Source organism: Lacerta agilis, chromosome 18 (genome assembly GCF_009819535.1).
Source record: "Lacerta agilis isolate rLacAgi1 chromosome 18, rLacAgi1.pri, whole genome shotgun sequence".
Classification (NCBI taxonomy): domain Eukaryota; kingdom Metazoa; phylum Chordata; class Lepidosauria; order Squamata; family Lacertidae; genus Lacerta; species Lacerta agilis.
This window is the reverse complement of record NC_046329.1, coordinates 9,600,731-9,618,282: the sequence shown is the minus strand read 5'-3', so window position 1 is coordinate 9,618,282 and position 17,552 is coordinate 9,600,731. Positions and strand designations below refer to the sequence as shown.

The 17,552-nt window shown below is 47.9% G+C and overlaps 1 protein-coding gene across 1 annotated transcript in view; it reads left to right on the top strand.

Moving 5' to 3' along the window:
• The window catches only part of LOC117039738 (protein unc-13 homolog A-like), a 71,675-nt gene extending 54,957 nt beyond the window's left edge, over window positions 1–16,718 (top strand). Inside the window, 10 exon segments of the mRNA XM_033136922.1 lie at window positions 811–840; window positions 3,670–3,726; window positions 4,289–4,369; window positions 6,332–6,479; window positions 8,305–8,311; window positions 13,247–13,338; window positions 14,275–14,434; window positions 16,357–16,508; window positions 16,511–16,579; window positions 16,582–16,718. Coding sequence (XP_032992813.1) covers window positions 811–840; window positions 3,670–3,726; window positions 4,289–4,369; window positions 6,332–6,479; window positions 8,305–8,311; window positions 13,247–13,338; window positions 14,275–14,434; window positions 16,357–16,508; window positions 16,511–16,579; window positions 16,582–16,718 — 933 coding nt within the window.
• The last annotated feature ends 834 nt before the right edge of the window (window positions 16,719–17,552 follow it).

Genomic DNA, 17,552 nt, shown 5'->3' with positions numbered 1-17,552 from the left:
CATTTCCAAGGAGTTGATATGGTGGTACCGGGGGCCGGATTCAAGCCTTATTCCAGGGGCCTTATTCCAACAGTCCGCAGGGCAAAAACGAAGCAATGTCCTCCGAAAGAATTAATGGGAATCGCTTAGGTGCCATTAAAAGCAGCCTCGTCCACATTAAGCAGTCATGGCTCCCACCCCACCCTAAAAAAAAAAGGAAAGGGATCCTGGGAACTGTAGTTTAAGGGTGCTGAGAGTTTTTTCAGGGGTCTGTGTTCCCCTCGTGGAGCTGGAATTCCCAGAGTGGTTTAACAGTCAATCTCTCTTTCCCAAAGAGCTGCAATTTTCAAAGAAGGAAATGTATGTTTGCTAACCACTCTCGGTCTCCTTTAAGGGAAGAGATGAAATTACATGTGCACACTATATTTCTGTATTTGTTTGCCTGGTACATTTATGAACATTGGTTTTACATCTTAGACCTTATAATTCTCATAACACTAGCAAGGGGTGGCCAGCCAGGGGTCCGCAGACAGCCTTCTGGGGTAGGGAAGGGGGTCCGCGCTTTTGTGTCCCTGCCCCGCAAAACTCGCCTTGTGCCGGGGGCATAACCTGGCCGATCAATCAATCAAATCAATCAATCAGCCAGTTGCCGATCAATCAATATAATCCAAGGCTCGTCCAAATGGAATCTGAGTCACGGTAGGGAGGGAGGGAGGGCAACGTCTGTGTGGGGCAACATTGCACTTTGCTGAAAGTACATAAATGTTATGGAGATGTGTTCCGTTTGCTGAAAGTTTATTTTAAAAAAAACCCTGCTGTTCTTTTCTGCAGAGCAGGGCGAAGGTCCCCAGTCACACCGAAGTAAGGATACTCCGTTTAATTCTTAACCCTGCTTCCGTCTTCCTCCTGCCTTCTGTCTGCAGAGCCCCATGTCCGCCCCATGTCCGCCCCCCAACCTGTGGTCTTTTGACTCTGTGGTCGTCGTGTCCACCTGTCCCCCTCTCTTTTCCCGGGTGTCGCTAACTGGATTTACCTGGCTGCTGTTGTGTGTTTTTTCTAAAATACTTATATATATATATATATCCAGTGCTAAAGCTGTGTCTGCTGATCTCTGTTTTTTTAAGTGACCCTCCCTGGTGGTGGTGATGATGGGGTGGGGGGGGGAGGGTAAGGGGGAAACGACCCCTTATTTTCCTTCTCGGTCTGTTTCTCAGCTTGCTTTGCCTGCCTGTCTGCATGTGTGGGCAGTGTTGCGGGGAGTCAGAGTAATAATAATAATAATAATAATAATAATAATAATAATAATAATAATAAGGCCCTGGCTCCTCCTTCCTTTGAGCTTTTTAAAGCAGAGGTTGGATGGCCATTCATCATGGATTATTCCGCTGGGGTTCCTGCATCAAAGGGGGTTGGACTGGATGACCTTTGGAGGCCCCTTCCAACTGTTATAAGGGGGGAAAAACTGCTCATTTTCCCTTATGGGGTATTCAAGAGCCTGTATAGAGTCCTTAAGTGGGTTCCCTATCGGTAGGAGGAAATAACAGAGGCTAATTAGAGAATATTGAGAAGCAAAGCGGCTAGTAAGCCTGATCTTTATCAATCTGTTGCAACAGGGTCCTCACATCCCCACACGCAGGGGGAGAGGAGGAACCCAGAACAATGGTGCGCAAGCTCTTATATAGACTCCTGAAATTGCCCACCCTGTAGCCCAAAAGCACCCCACCCCACCCCACCCCCCGAAACATCTTCCATACGTCACAGAAGGAGGCGGGTCTACAGCAGAAAGCCTGCCTGCCAGGATACCTGATAATGGTCACTGATTGCTTTACCATTCTTTTGTGATGGTAAATACTGTAATTCCTGGATCCAGGTCACAGGCTCACCCTATTCATACACAAATATGCCCTTAAGACAGGATTTGTAAGCAAAGAGACAACAGGAAGGCTATCCCGATTTCCCTCCCTTGCTGCAGAGGAATATTGAAGTCAATGGGAGTGTCCAAATGGCTTCAGGATTGCTCTCCTGGAAACGTGGTTTATATACTTACGTATGTGTTTGCCTTGTACGTTTAGGAACCTTTATTTTATATTGGGAACTCTTATAATGCGTGGAAGGTGATTGGGCTCAGGGTTTCATCACGCAACGCTGGCTTGTGGGACTCACTGCCACAAGACCATAATGTGGTGGCCAAGGGCTTGCCGTTGGGGGTTGGGGAATGAGGGTTGGGGCAAAGTAGCAGAGAAGCGGGGCGTTCCTGCCAAAAGTCGAGCCTCCACGTTCAGCAGCTGTGTACCTTTGATTACAACAGGTGGAGGGCTACAAACCAAAGTTAACTAGGGGACACCGGAAGCATGATTTAGGCAGTTCCCGGTCAACAAATCCACTCCCTACTCTAATCTGTCAATCAATCAATCTTATCAATCAATCCCCCTTTCTTCTACAGGATCATCAGATTAAGACCCAAACATATTTTAATTGTTGGGTGGAAGTTTTAGAGGCACACATGCAACTGTACCTATCAGGATTTTGTCTGAAATGTATTTTAAAAACTCAAAGCAGGGTTCGGGAAGGGGTAGGGAGTTCGTTGAAAGTGGGAAGTCAACTTTAAAAATGTTTGTTTCTCTCCTTCTGCCTGTTTGGTAATCTACTAATCTATCCATATCCTGCATTGATCAGATTTGTCCCTGCCTAATCTCAGTCTGATTATATTGATTTTATGCCATCCGTGTCTAATCCATAGCTGTCAACCCTCCCTGCTGTTTCTCAATCCTATAATAAGGGAATTTCCTGCAAAAAAGGGGGGGGGAGGTTGACAGCTATAGTCTAATCAATATATCTGCACTTTACCTAATCTGCATCTGTGGAATATACCCTCACTGTATTTATCTAGTTACAGGTGGGTAGCCGTGCTGGTCTGCCATAGTCGAAACAAAATAGAAAATTCTTTCCAGTAGCACCTTAGAGACCAACTGAGTTTGTTCTTGGTATGAGCTTTCGTGTGCATGCACACTTATTCAGATACAAAGCTCATACCAAGAACAACTCAGTTGGTCTCTAAGGTGCTACTGGAAGGAATTTTCTATTTTGTTTCAGTGTATCTGAATAAGTGTGCATGCACACGAAAGCTCATACCAAGAACAAACTCAGTTGGTCTCTAAGGTGCTACTGGAAAGAATTTTCTATTTGTATTTATCTAGTTACAGGTAGGTAGCCGTGTTGGTCTGCCATAGCTGAAACAAAAGTTAAAAAATTCCTTCCAGTAGCACCTTAGAGATAGCCATGCTCAAATATATCAAAGGATGTCCATATAGAGGAGGGAGGAAGGTTGTTTTCTGCCGCTCCGGAGAAGCGGACACGGGGCAATGGATTCAAACTACAAGAAAGAAGATTCCACCTAAACGTTAGGAAGAACTTCCTGACAGTGAGAGCTGTTGGACAGTGGGATTTGCTGCCAAGGAGTGTGGTGGAGTCTCCTTCTTTGGAGGTCTTTAAGCGGAGGCTTGACAGCCATCTGTCAGGAATGCTTTGATGGTGTTTCCTGCTTGGCAAAGGGCTGGACTGGATGGCCTTTGGGGTCTTTTCCAACTCTAGGATTCTAGGATTCGATGGCTACCTTTCATCTTTCTGTTGTCTTTTCTTCCCTCCCCCTCCCCTTTCTTCTCTCCATCCCTCCTTATTCCGCCCCCACAGGGCACGCAGATGATCTTCAACGCAGCCAAGGAACTGGGGCAGCTTTCGAAACTCAAGGTGAGAAACGTAGGATTTTGGGGTCAGCAGAATTCAAGGAGCTGTGTTTCAGAGGACAGCGGTCGTTTGTGCTTCTTGGGCCTGGTTGGGCGCAAAGCAGGGAGCCGGACATTAGGGTGGCGCCGGAGCCAACGACAGGCACAGATTTAGCCAATTCTAGACATAGCTGTCAACTTTTCCCCTTTTTTAAAGGGAAATTCCCTCAATCCGAATAGGATTCCTCGCAAGAAAGGGGAAAAGTTGACAGCTACGATTCTAGATTGGCCTCCGTCTTCTTCCCTGCCTGAGTCCGACAGCCGTAAACGAGGAGGCCGTATTTCAAGAATTAAAAATCCGGACGTTTCGCCGATTGCACCCCCAAAACTCTCCCTGGGCGCCAATTCCGGCGTCGGAATCCCGAACGGGGAAATCCGGGCGTAGGGCAAACATGACGCAGGTTGTGAGATGGCAAAGGGGCTTCGATATGGGGGTTGCCGGAGGCTGCGTTGCCCCCACCTGAAAAAGGGAGCCTGTTGTCGTCGGGAGAGAGGGGGAGACACCACTTGTTCTTTGCCCCATCCAGGACCACATGGTGCGTGAGGAAGCCAAGAGTTTGACACCCAAGCAGTGCGCCGTGGTGGAGCTGGCCCTGGACACTATCAAGGTGAGAGCATAGGATCCTAGAATTGTAGAGCTGGGTGGGCCCTCCAGCGGTCATCTAGCCCTCTGTGTTCCAGATTCCCTTCCCCTGCCATGTCTTGGGGGAGGGGGTCTTGAGGACAGGTTTTCCGGTTCAGCGTGGTTGAAACGCTGCTGCTGTTGGGTTGTTGTTGTTGTTGTTTTGTACCTTTACTCTCTCTCTCTCTATATATATATATAGTATAATGATTTTTATTAGTTTTCAATTACAGTAACCCAACAAAAGCCTCATTGCTAATACCAAATTATAATGCAATTAATAATGCCAGTTTTTCAGACGCCAAATTATACTTTTTTTGTTGGCCCACCACCACGTGCTAGAATTGATGCTTTGGTAATTGTATATTTTAGATCCTATTGCAATTACAGGTGAAACTCGAAAAATTAGAATATCGTGGAAAAGTCAATTTATGTAAGCGATTGTTTTCATTAGCTACTGGAGTTTAATATATGAGATAGACTCATGACATGCAAAGCGAGATACGTCAAGCCTTTGCTTGTTATAATTGTGATGATTATGGCGTCCAGCTGATGAGAACCCCAAAGTTGAGATTGTTCATATGGGGTTCTCATCAGCTGTACGCCATCATCATCACAAAATAAAATAAAATTTAAAAATTCCTTCCAGTAGCACCTTAGAGACCAACTAAGTTTGTTCTTGACACATCTTGACATAAGTTCTGTTTCCTGCTTTGATTCGCATCCAAACCCATCGACGTTAACGGACCTAAGGTGTCCGTCCGCCGCCGGTTCGCCCTCAAGTTCTAGTCCTCATGGCAGTGAAAGGGGTTAATTAGCTAACCTGTATATATCTACCTGAATGTATGTTAGTCCAGGAGTATAAAAGAACTTTTTAAGCTTTTCTTTATGAAACCTCTCTGTAAAGCTGTGAACTTTGAGTTTGCATTGCACTTCTTTCTGGCAAGCTATGACTAAGAGTCTGGAGATAACACAGAGAGTAACTGTCCTTGCACAGAGAGGAATTGTCTAGGTCACAAATAGGATGCCCTTGCTGGAGAGTGCATGAACCAACTCAGGCTAAATGTCATTTTGCCTTATATGTACAACAGAAAATGTTCCTTATATGGACAAGAGGAAGATTTCTGGGGTGGGAAGATGAGCAAGGGAACTGTCTATAAGAACTGTCTGAAAACTGACTACCTTTGTACTTGCTTGGCTGTCTGGACACCGCAGGTACCTCTGCATGCAGAAAATAAATCTTTCTCTCTCTGAAGCCAGCAGCCTCAGTGTCTTTTCTCTTAAGATTTAGTGTCAGGAGGTATAACGTATTCCTGGACACCGCAGAGTTAGACGCAGACTTTTCTGGAAGCTTCTGGCTGTTGTGTAATTGACTGGACAGCACAACGCAGGAACTCAGCAACTCACTGGATAACTATATACAGTATTTATTGATTGAAGCAACTAGCATCCATAAGTTACTATTTACAGACTTTACAAAATAAAAGAAACAAAACATAAAATCTTTTCCTCTCTGTCTCTCTCTCTCTCTATACTGACCACTTTCTCCACACCAACACCAACACCTGCACCACACACTAACCACAGAAGCTCTCACACAGAGCTCAGTCTTTAGGAACTCATAGACCAATCACAGGTCGTTGCTAAGGGTCTGAGAGAGAGCAGATCTGGGCTTTCTGCCAACTACTAATTGCTTGGAGATAGACAGCTGAATTTCTGCACGTAGGCAACTCTGAAATCTCTACATTTTCTGCTTCCATGTTTTCTCACCGGGCGCAACCGTGGGAACCCGTAGGGGCAAATAAGGCTCCAGCAGCCCCCAGTCGCCGTTGCCGTTGTTAATGTCTCAGCCGGCACGTTGCAAATGTGATGGTGCGGCCACAGCTCTGTGGGTTTGCTGGTGTCCCCTCCAACCCCAACCCTCTCCCCTCTCTCCTCCCCGATTCAGCAATACTTCCACGCGGGAGGCGTCGGGTTGAAGAAAACCTTCCTGGAGAAGAGCCCGGATTTGCAGTCTCTGCGTTACGCCCTCTCTCTTTACACGCAAGCCACAGACCTGCTCATCAAAACCTTCGTGCAGACGCAGTCCTCTCAAGGTAAGCGCGGCCGGCGAAGCAGAAGGGGCCCCGGATTCTGGGTTCCTCGGATCCCGGTTTCCCCCGAGGAGACCCAGGTGGAATCTAGACACATATTATTTATTTATTTAAAAAAAACCCCGCGAAAACGAAATATTTTGAAAAATATATTGAATTGAAAACGAAATATTTTGAAAAATATATTGAATTTGCCTTCAGCTCGCCACCGCCACCTAGTGCCCCGTTTGTATAGTGCGCTTAAAACGTTAATTATTCGCGGCTGAGTTCCCGGAGTCGCTGCTCTCTCTTGTCCAGCAGGCGGTGCGGAGCCTCCATAGGCTGCATCAATAGGAGTATAGCGTCTAGATCAAGGGAGGTAATATGTACCACTGTATGGTCAGACCTCACCTGGAATACTGTGTCCAGTTCTGGGCACCCCAGTTCAAGAAGGATACGGACAAGCTGGAAGGTGTCCAGAGGAGGGCAACCAAAATGGTCAAAGGCCTGGAAACGATGCCTTATGAGGAGCGGCTTAGGGAGCTGGGTATGTTTAGCCTGGAGAAGAGAAGGTTAAGGGGTGATATGATAGCCATGTTCAAATATATCAAAGGATGTCATATAGAGGAGGGAGAAAGGTTGTTTTTCTGCTGCTCCCAGAGAAGCGGACACGGGGCAATGGATTCAAACTGCAAGAAAGAAGATTCCACCTAAACATTAGGAAGAACTTCCTGACAGTGAGAGCTGTCCGACAGTGGAATTTGGTGCCAAGGAGTGTGGTGGAGTCTCCTTCTTGGAGGTCTTGAAGCGGAGGCTTGACAGCCATCTGTCAGGAATGCTTTGATGGTGTTTCTTGCTTGGCAGGGGGTTGGACTGGATGGCCCTTGGGGTCTCTTCCAACTCTAGGATTCTAGGATTCTAGGTGCAGTCCTACCCCTATGGCACCAGCCTGCCCAGGAGGATGCCGTCAGTGCCGTTTCCCATCATGCACTGCTTTTGAAGGTTCCCCACCCCCCACCCCAGGAGGCATCGAGCAAGCTGGTTGTTTTTATCAAAATCGTTGCCTGGACCCACCGACCTTCCGACCATCAAGCCCTAGGCTCTGCGGTTTTAGACCAGTGTTTTCTCAACCTTGGGTCCCCCAGATGCTTTGGGACTACAACTCCCATCATTCATAGCTAGCAGGACCAGTGGTCATGGGTGATGGGAGTTGTAGTCCAAAAAGCGTCTGGGGACCCAAGTTGGAGAAACACTGGTTTAGACCACAGCGCCACCCCGCGTCCCTTAAACTTAGGCTTAACCACAGGCAATAGAATTAATGGACCCCATTACTTATTGAGCGTTGACCTCGTTTTTTTCATACGGATGAGGCTAGCCACGCTGCTATTATTTCAGCCCACGTCTGCTGCTGAGGCCGTGAAATCAGTTAAGAGACTGACTTAAGAACTGAGATTGAAACGGTATCTCAAAGAAGGCGAATGGAAATCTGTCAGGGGTGTCAGCTGGTTGAGGCGTAGCTAGTAAATTGGTACCCGGGGCAAAAAAAAAATTGTCACACACCCCCCCCCCCCCGAGGCATGGGAAGGTCAGGTGGTACCCGTTGCGGAAAATTTCTTGTCAACCCCCCCCATTGACCCCCACCCCCCCGCAAAAAGGGTTTACGTTATTTCATATTTCTTACAAAGGAATAATAACAAGTAATAATAATAATAATAACTTTTATTTATATCCCGCCCTCCCCCGGCCAAAGTCGGCGCTCAGGATGGCTAACACCAGATACATAACATTGGTATAAAATCAAACAATAATCAAATTACCTCTCAAAGTCTAATTAGATGGCTTTCCACAGGGTTAGGGTTGGGAACAGGAAGTGCTCCCACTGAACTGAAATTTCAGCCTTCACGACATAGGAAAAACAGCCAAGCGAACAGCTATTTTGGTGGAGGAGGGTCAAGATAATAACCGATATGCATGAAATTTCATATATAGCTATATAATCCCTAGTATAGTAAGATAAGACCTTCGGAGCAGGCATTAAAAAATAAATCAAAAAGAAATTTTCAAAAAAAAAAATTCTTGCTAATTTGTCACCCCCTCCATTATGGAACCCGTGGCAGCCCGCCCCCCTCGCCCCCCCTTGCTACGCCCCTGGTATGACAAAGCGTGCATGCAAGCTGAAAGACACCAGAATAGAGTATTGTGCAGGATTCTACCGGCAGACCTCTTTAAAATAAAACAGGGTATATCAAATGATACGTTCCAAATATCCGTACAGTGCCTTCCGCTGTCTAGACCTCCTGGTTCCGTTTCTGACCATTATTCCCCCCCCCCCCCGGAGTTAATTGAACTTGGTGATTGCTATAACATTATATTCTGAATTCTCCAGCTGCGACTCGAGTCAGGAGCTGATCTATCTCTTCTCTCTTTTTTCTCTTGCCTTTTCCCATTCTCCCTTCGCACATTTCCCCTCTCTTGCTTCTACTGTAACCGTCTTGTGTGTGGTTTTCTTTCTCTTTCTCCTTCCTTCTCTCGTCCAACTTTTCTTGTCACCTTTTCTATTCGCCTTCCTTTCTTCTCTTCCCGCTCTTGGTTTCTTTGCCTCTCAATTGCTTTCCTTCTTTCGCCCTTCCTTTCTTTCTCTCTCTCGCTACCCTTGTTTTTATCCGTTCTTCCTTCCTTCTTTCTCCCTCCCTTCCTTTTTCCTCTTCTTCCCCTTTCCTTTCTTCCCTTCTTTCTCTCTGTCTTCTTTTCTACCCTTATCCTTCCTTTCCACTTTATCTCCTCTCGCAACCAATTGTCTTTCCTTCTCTCTGTATTCTTTTCTATTCATTCTCTTTCTTCTCCTTTCTTCCTACTTTTTGTTCTCTTCTAACCTTTTCTCCTGTTTTCTCGTCACCTTCTTTTTCTCAAACTTAATTTCTACCTTTTTTCTTTTCTTTCCTTCCTATTTTCTTCTTACCCATTACTTCTACCATCTTCCCTTTTTACTCTTCTTCTTTCATTCCTTCTCTCCACCTTCTTTTCTCTTCTTCTGAATTCTTCCCTTCCTTCTTCCTGCTTTTCTATACCTTTCTTCCTCTCCTTCCTTCCTTTCTTCTTTCCTTCTTTCCTTCCTTCCTTATATTTTCCTTCCTTCCTTTCTTTCTTTCTTCTTTTCTTTCTTTCTTTCTTTCTTTCTTTTCTTCTTTCTTTTCTTCTTTCTTTTTTCTTCTTTCTTTCTTTCTTTCTGCTTTCTATTCCCTTCCTTTATTCCTGCTTTTCTATTCCTTTCCTTCCATTCTTATATTTTCCTTCCTTCCTTCCTTCTTCTCCTGCTTTTCTATTCCTTCCTTCCCTTCCTTCCTTTTATATTTTCCTTCCTTCCCTTCCTTCTTCTTCTTTTCTATTCCTTTCCTTCCTTCTTATATTTTCCTTCCTTCCTTCCTCCTTCTGCTTTTCTATTCCTTTCCTTCCTTCTTATATTTTCCTTCCTTCCGTTTCTCTTTCCTTCCTTTTCCGTGTCCTTCCTTATTTTCCTTCCTTCTTTTCCTTCCCTTCTGCTTTTCTATTCCTTTCCTTCCTTCTTATATTTTCCTTCCTTTCCTTCCTTCTGCTTTTCTATCCTTTCCTTCCTTCCTGGTATATTTTCCACCTTTGTTCTCTGATTACCTTTCCCCTTCTTCCTTCCTATCTGCCTTACTTTTCTCCCTCTCCCTCCTTGTCCTCCTCCTTCTCCTTTCTGCTTTCGCATTCCTTCGTACTGGCCTTCCCCCTACTCCTCCATCATCTCTACCTTCTCTCCCTTCCCTTCCCCCCCCCCTCTGGATTTTCCTCATCCTTCCTTTTACCTCCTTCCTTTCCTTCCCACTCTATCTTCCCTCCTCGGCATTTCTTTATCTCCCAACTTTATCCTCATCCTTAGTCCATGGTGGCAAAGGTGTTAGGTTTACTCTTAGTGAAGAAATATATCCTGAGAAGGGTACGTCTCGAACTCTCCTCCCATCAGCTCTCCTCTCCTTCCTGGACTGCACCCATCCTTCCCAGACCTCCTCCATCACCACCCGCCCCCCCCCTCTCTCCCCGCCACCTGACCAGGGCTAGCAAAAGCCCCAAAACTTTCATCCTCTGCAGACCCAAAAGGGAAAGGGACATGCATGCCCTCTCTTGCTTCCCTTTTGGCTAGCTCTGCTCAGGGTGGGGCCCTCCATCAGCTCTCCACAACCTTATATGCACCCACTGAATGCATCAGAATGAGACCCCCACCCCGGCACAACAAGCAAGCACTCATCCCCAGATGGAGGAAACCGGGCAGGGGATGGGGGGCAGCTTTGGGTTTTTCTGCACCATCCTCCCGTGCTTGCGTTTGGCCTTTTGGAAATGACACTGTTTGTTTCCAGCCTCGGTTCCCGGATCAAGAGAGAGAGAGTCTCAGCATGCGACTCGGGAGTCGGCTCGGTGCCCGTGCCAGGGGGCAATTGTGTGCGTGCGTGTTGCCCAACCTTCCCAAACCTTTCCCTTCCGCATGAAAAGGGCAAAGGCTGAAGATCCCGACTTATCTCCCAGGCAGGGGTGGGAAGAAAAGGTTATATTTTGTGGCCGGATCGCTGCATTTCCTCCAAGGCTGTACATCTCCCTTTTTACACGCACAGCAGAGAGCTGGTTGCAGGCTCGTGTGAGCCTCTCGCTATTATACAATTCAGTCTGTCTCAGATTGAATTGTACGTTCCTGGTAAGTTCCCTTGAATCCCTCTTAAAAGAATAAAGACGTCACAACCTTATTCAATGTCAATAAAAGAAGTTGACTCACATCGGTTCACAGTTGGATCCTTGAAGGCAGACTTAGTTACAAATATGTACATGCGGATCTACCCCATATGGGGAAGAATCCCAGTGCTTCTGCTAGCTGAGAGCTAGTAAAGTAGTCCTAGCCAATAATAATAATAATAATTTATTTGTACCCCGCCCATCTGGCTGGGTCTCCCCCCACTCTGGGCGGCTTCCAACAAATATATAAAATAATACAAAAGTCACAGATTAAAAACTTTCCTAAACAGGGCTGCCTTCAGGTATTTTCTAAATGTCAGGTAGCTGTTTATCTCTCTGGCCCCTGATGGGAGGGCGTTCCACAGGAGGAGCCACCACCGAGAAGGCCCTCTGCCTGGTTCCCTGTAGCTTTGCTTCTCGCAGTGAGGGAACCGCCAGAAGGCCCTCGGCGCTGGATCTCAGTGTCCGGGCTGAATGGTGGGGGTGGTCAAATGAAGAAGGAAGTCAAAAAGAGGGAGGTGTGCTGCTTGACCTCCTTTGTTACTGGACAGGTGAGGTCACGCCCATCTTCTATCGCATGCAAAAGGATGGATGCTCCAGCAGGAGGAACAGGAAGTTCGACTGGCTGGGACCAAACATCCCCTCGCATGTCCTCTCTATGCATTACAAGGAATGTTGTACTTGACTGCCTCTCGGGATAAAAGGGAACCTTCCCAGGAACGCACAATTCATCAGACCGAATTGTACTAATAGCGAGAGGCTCTGCACGAGCCTGCAACCAGCTAGCTGCTGTGCATGGAAAAAGGGGGAATGTTAACTTGCTACATGAAGGAACTTGCTAGCACAAGTTAGAAGGATATGATAATAAACTGTATATCCTCTCCTGCCACCCTGAACACTTGGCTCAGGGCCCCCATTCTTCTGAGATCCGCAGGCTGGTCCCTTCCCCCCCCTACATCCTCAAGACTTGAGCCACGAATGTGGGTGGGGTGGGGTGGGATGCACCTTTTTTGTTTCCAGGCTCTTCTTTATCTCTCCCCCCCTCCAAATCCTCTCCCCGTTGCTCGGCCCACCTTTAGCTGAGGTCTCCTCTCCCTGGTTGCCATCTGACAAATAGCTCGCTCTCTTTCCTCCTCCTCACCCATTCCTCTTCCTTCTCTGCCTTGGCTGCATGAATATAAGTTCCTCATCGGAGGAAGCCTGTTTGAATGATGGACTGGTTTTTAATCCTGCTTCTTGGACCATGAAAGGGCAGAGGGGGTTGGGTACGTTACCAAAATGCGGGTCCCGGAAAGGAATGATTTTCATGTTGTTGTTTGGCTGAGGGTCGCAGAAAGCTTGCCTGGGCTATCTCTCCATTCCGGATGACTCTGTTATTCTGGTTACCGATTGCTAAACAGGTTTAGATATACCACTTAAGTGGCTTGCATCAACATTATAAGATGGACGTATAAATAACCAGGGTCTGTCTATATCTATCCGCGGGCTGAGATCGAAATTATTCAACACCCCCTTGCAAATCAGGTTTACTATCAAACATTTGCAGACGTTCCGCTGTTTGCAACGAGCAAGCCGTAGCTGCGTTTTAAGCTGAATTTCGGGGGGACCAAATATCATTTGGGAAATTATACAGGTGAAACTCAGAAAAATTAGAATATCGTGGAAAGGTTCGTTTCTTCCAGTAGTCCAACTTGAAAGGTGAAACTAATATATGAGATAGACTCATGACATGCAAAGCGAGATATGCCAAGCCTTTATTTGTTATAATTGTGATGATTTGGCATACAGCGAATGAGAACCCCAAATTAACAATCTCAACAGTTCTCCAGGGAAATATTTCTCCGGGGGGGGGGGTGATAACATAGGAAAGACCTCCCAAAAGGGGATAGCCTCTGAAGCAAGCGTCAGGCCTCAGTCCATCAACAAGGTTTTTGTTTTTTTTTGGAGTGGGGAGGAGCAGGAGAAATAATCAGATAGGGGATGGGCTGAAAGCTTAGGCAATAATTTTCCGTTCTGCATCTCCGCGCTTCCCTCCCCTCGCCGGGCAGGATCCGGATGGACGACCCTGTCGGCGAGGTCTCCATCCACGTGGAACTGATCACCCACCCTGGGACCGGGGAGCATAAGGTCACCGTCAAAGGTGAGCGGAACTGACGGCCGTAGACTTGGAAGGGACACCCGGGCCGAGCAACGGGATCACCCCGTCACTGCGGGATTCGAACCGCCGACCTTCTGATCGGCAAGCCCTAGTTTCAGTGGTCTAACCCACAGCGCCACCCGCGGAAGCTTCCCGTATTTTTCGCTCCATAGGGCATACCGGACCATAGGGCGCACCTCGTTTTTAGAGTAGGAAACAAGAAAAAAAATATTGTTCTGGTTTTCCTCCTCTAAAAGCCCTGTTTTTTTGAGGATCAGCTAAAAGTTTTGCAGCTTTTTTTGTAAAGGGAAAAGCCCTGGTTTTTGAGGATCAGCTAAAGGTTTTGCAGCTTTTTTGCAAAGGGAAAAACCCTGTTTTTTGGAGGATCAGCTAAATGTTTTGCAGCTTTTTTGCAAAGGGGGAAAAGCAAAGCTCCTTTTGCAAAGGGGGAAAAGCAAAGAGGAAAAGCTCTGTTTTTATGGGGTTCAACTCACATTTCTGCAGCTTCTAAAGGAAAAGGAGCCTTTTCTACAGTTTCCAGACAGATAATCTAATCAGCCCAGTCACATGTCTCTGGGGAAACAAACAACCTCCCTCTGCGCACATTCAAGAATGGAGGGCGGGGCTGAAAGGAGCCGGGACTCTTATCCTCTCCCGATCTCTTGCTGATCAGCTGCTGAGTGGGGTCCTTTCAACACCCCCTTTTCTCTTTGTTAAAAAAAAAAACATGATCCTCTTTTGGCCCCTGGGCAATTCAGCTCCAGGGACCACCATTCGCTCCATAAGATGCGCTGATATTTCCCCTTACTTTTTAGGAGGAAAAAAGTGCGTCTTATGGAGCGAAAAATACGGTATGCATTTAGCTTATGCTAAATGACAGCTGGCTCTGACTCGGATTTGAGCTCACCCTCCTCCGCTCGCCGCCTTTCTGTCTTCCAGTGGTAGCCGCCAATGACCTGAAGTGGCAGACGTCGGGGATCTTCCGCCCGTTTATTGAGGTCAACATCATCGGGCCGCACCTCAGCGACAAGAAGAGGAAATTCGCCACCAAGTCCAAGAACAACAGCTGGTCCCCGAAATACAACGAGAGCATCCAGTTGTAAGTGATTGTCCTTTCGCCCCTTTCCTTCCTCTCAGAAATGGCTGAAGAAGTACAATTACATCAAGCCAGTGTGGTGTAGTGGTTAAGAGTGGTAGACTCGTAATCTTGCCAAGTTCGCGTCTCCTCTCCTCCACGTGCAGCTGCTGGGTGACCTTGGGCTAGTCACACTTCTCTGAAGTCTCTCAGCCCCACTCACCTCACAGAGTGTTTGTTGTGGGGGAGCAAGGGAAAAGGAGAATGTTAGCCGCTTTGAGACTCCTTCGGGTAGTGAAAAGCGGGATATCAAATCCAAACTCTTCTTCTTCTTCTTCTTCCCAAAAGCCGAAATCCCGCTAGTAAGTGTTCCGGTTTTCGAACGCTTTCCGCAAGCCGAACATCCGGCGCGGCTGTCGGCTATTGTTTCCGGGGCGCCTGCGCCAATCAGAAGCCGCGCCTCGTTTTCCGAACATTTCGGAAGTCAAATGGACCTCCGGAACGGATTAAGTTTGGCACTTTTGTTTTTGCTGTTTATTTTGCGGGTTTTTTTAAAAAATAAACCTTTATTTACAATCTTATAATGTACAATACTTTTCATACATCAAACATACAGCACGGTGTCAAACACAAGGCCCCGGGCCGAATCCGGCCCGCCAGACCTCATCATGTGGCCCGTGTAGCCGCCGCCAGCTACAGTGACAATAATGTAATGCAGTGGCAATAATTTATGATAATAAAGAGTGGACACATAGTCCTATACAGATACAACCGGCCCTTTGAGGGTGACCAAACTGCTGATGCGGCCCCCGATGAATTTGAGTTTGACACCCCTGTCATACAGTAAATTACATCACATTGTCATTCTTCCTTACCCAATTTCTTTCTTGATCCCGCCACCAAAACCCCTCAACACCCCCCTCTGACTTGTTTTTGAGACTTCTTTCAGCTAATTTGTTTTTTTGTGACTGTGTGGAACCCAGTTAGCAAAAACAAAAGCGCCAGACTCAATCCGTTCCGGAAGCCCGTTTGACTTCCGAAATGTTCGGAAACCGAGGCGCGGCTTCTGGTCGGCGCGGGCGCCCCGGAAACAATCGCCGACAGCCGCATCTGACGTTCAGCTTCCGAAAACGTCGGAAACCGGAACACTTACCGTATTTTTCGCTCCATAAGACACACTTTTTTCCTCCTAAAAGTATGGGGAAATACCTGTGCGTCTTATGGAGCGAATGGTGGTCCCTGGAGGTGAATTGCCCAGGGGCCAAAAGCAGGTTGTGCTTTTTATTTTACAAAGAGAAAAGGGGGTGTTGAAAGGACCCCGCTCAGCAGCTGATCAGCAAGAGATCGGGAGAGAGATAAGAGTCCCAGCTCCCTTTCCCCCGCCCTCCATTGTTGAATGTGCTGCAGAGGGAGGTTGTTTGTTTCCCCAGCGACATGGGACTGGCTGATTAGATTATCTGTCTGGAAACAGTAGAAATGGCTCCCTTTCCTTTACAAGCTGCAGAAAGGTGAGTTGAATGCCATAAAAATGGGGCTTTACCTCTTGCTTTTCCCCTTTGCAAAAGGAGCTTTGCTTTTCCCCCTTTGCAAAAAAAAGCTGCAAAACCTTTAGCTGATCCTCAAACAACAACAACAACAACAACAACAACAACAGAGCTTTTAGAGGAGAAAACCAGAAAAATATTTTTTTTCTTGTTTCCTCCTCTAAAAATGAGGTGCACCCTATGGTCCGGTGCGTCCTATGGAGCGAAAAATACGGTGATTCCGGGTTTTTGGCATTCGGGAACCAAGGCGTTTGAGAACCAAGGTCCCACTGTGTTGCATTTGCCATAAGCTCTCTCCATCGCCCTCTAGCGCCACTTTTTGCGTAATGCCCTCTGAATGCACTTAAAGCGTTATTATTTGTGGCTGTCCAGCTGAATCCACTTTTTTCCCTCCCCTCCCAGTGCCCTGGGCACCGAGACGGGTCCGGAATGCTACGAGCTCCAGGTTTGCGTGAAGGACTACTGCTTTGCCCGCGAGGACCGGACGGTGGGCATCGCCATCCTGCAGCTGAAGGACCTCCTGCAGAGGGGCAGCTGCGCCTGCTGGCTCCCCCTCGCCGCCGCATCCACATGGACGACACGGGTCTGACCGTCCTCCGCATCCTCTCGCAGCGCAACAACGACGAGGGGCGAAGGAGTTCGTCAAGCTGAAGTCGGACACGCGGTCAGCCGAGGAGGGGAGCGCCAGTTAAGCCCCACTGTGCCCTGCTCTCCACCCACCCCCCTTCCCAGTCCTGTGGTCCGCCCGCCCCATGGCCTGGTAGCGTCACCCTCCGACCCTCTCTTTTTTGCAGCCATGTCGAAGCCATAAGAGATCCCCCCCGCCTTCTCCTTCCTCCCTGAATTTGGGAGCCTCGCTCCCGTTGCCAAGGATCAAACAGCCACCCTCCGAACATGCGCACACGTTGCCAAACCCCGCTTCCCTTCAGTATTAGCCGCTGTGGGGCAGAGGGGAAAGAGGGTAGCCTCTACCCCCCCCCCAAGTCAGGACCCTTGGCCCGTCCAGTCCAGAAGAAAGGGCATTCTCTGCCCTACCCGAAGATGCCCACGGTCGAACCTTCTGCGGGCAAATGGGCTGTGCCGCTGAGATGCTACATTTCTGGAAACGGGGCCAAAGTTCCTGCTGCATGTTCCTCCATCGCACTCACAGCCACCTCTGTCCCGACCACAGCTCTTTCCCCCATCTTCACCGATGAGCCATCCTTGCACCGTTCGCCAAGCTCCGTGTTGCCGGCTCTGGCCGGCAGCCGCACTCTCCCGGTTTCGGCAAGGGGTCTTTTCAGTCCCCCGGCGTCTCCAGGTTGGGTCAGAGGTGGTAGTGTTGGAATTGCTCGAGGCCGAGTGAAGCCGTTGGTCCATCTAGTTCAGTGCTGCCTGCACTAACCGGCAGCGTAGGGCTATAGACACACATCCCAAACCGGCAGCGTTTGAAAAGAAGCAACGTTTCACAGCACGGTCCCCCGCGAAGAGCCGAGCTCTTTGCGGTTTGCGGCGCTGCCACCAAGACAGAACAACCCGTTGGCGAAGAGAAGGGATTTTAAAGTAGAACCTTTTTTTAATAAAATAAAATAAATTTGCGGCTCGGTGGTGATCGGAGG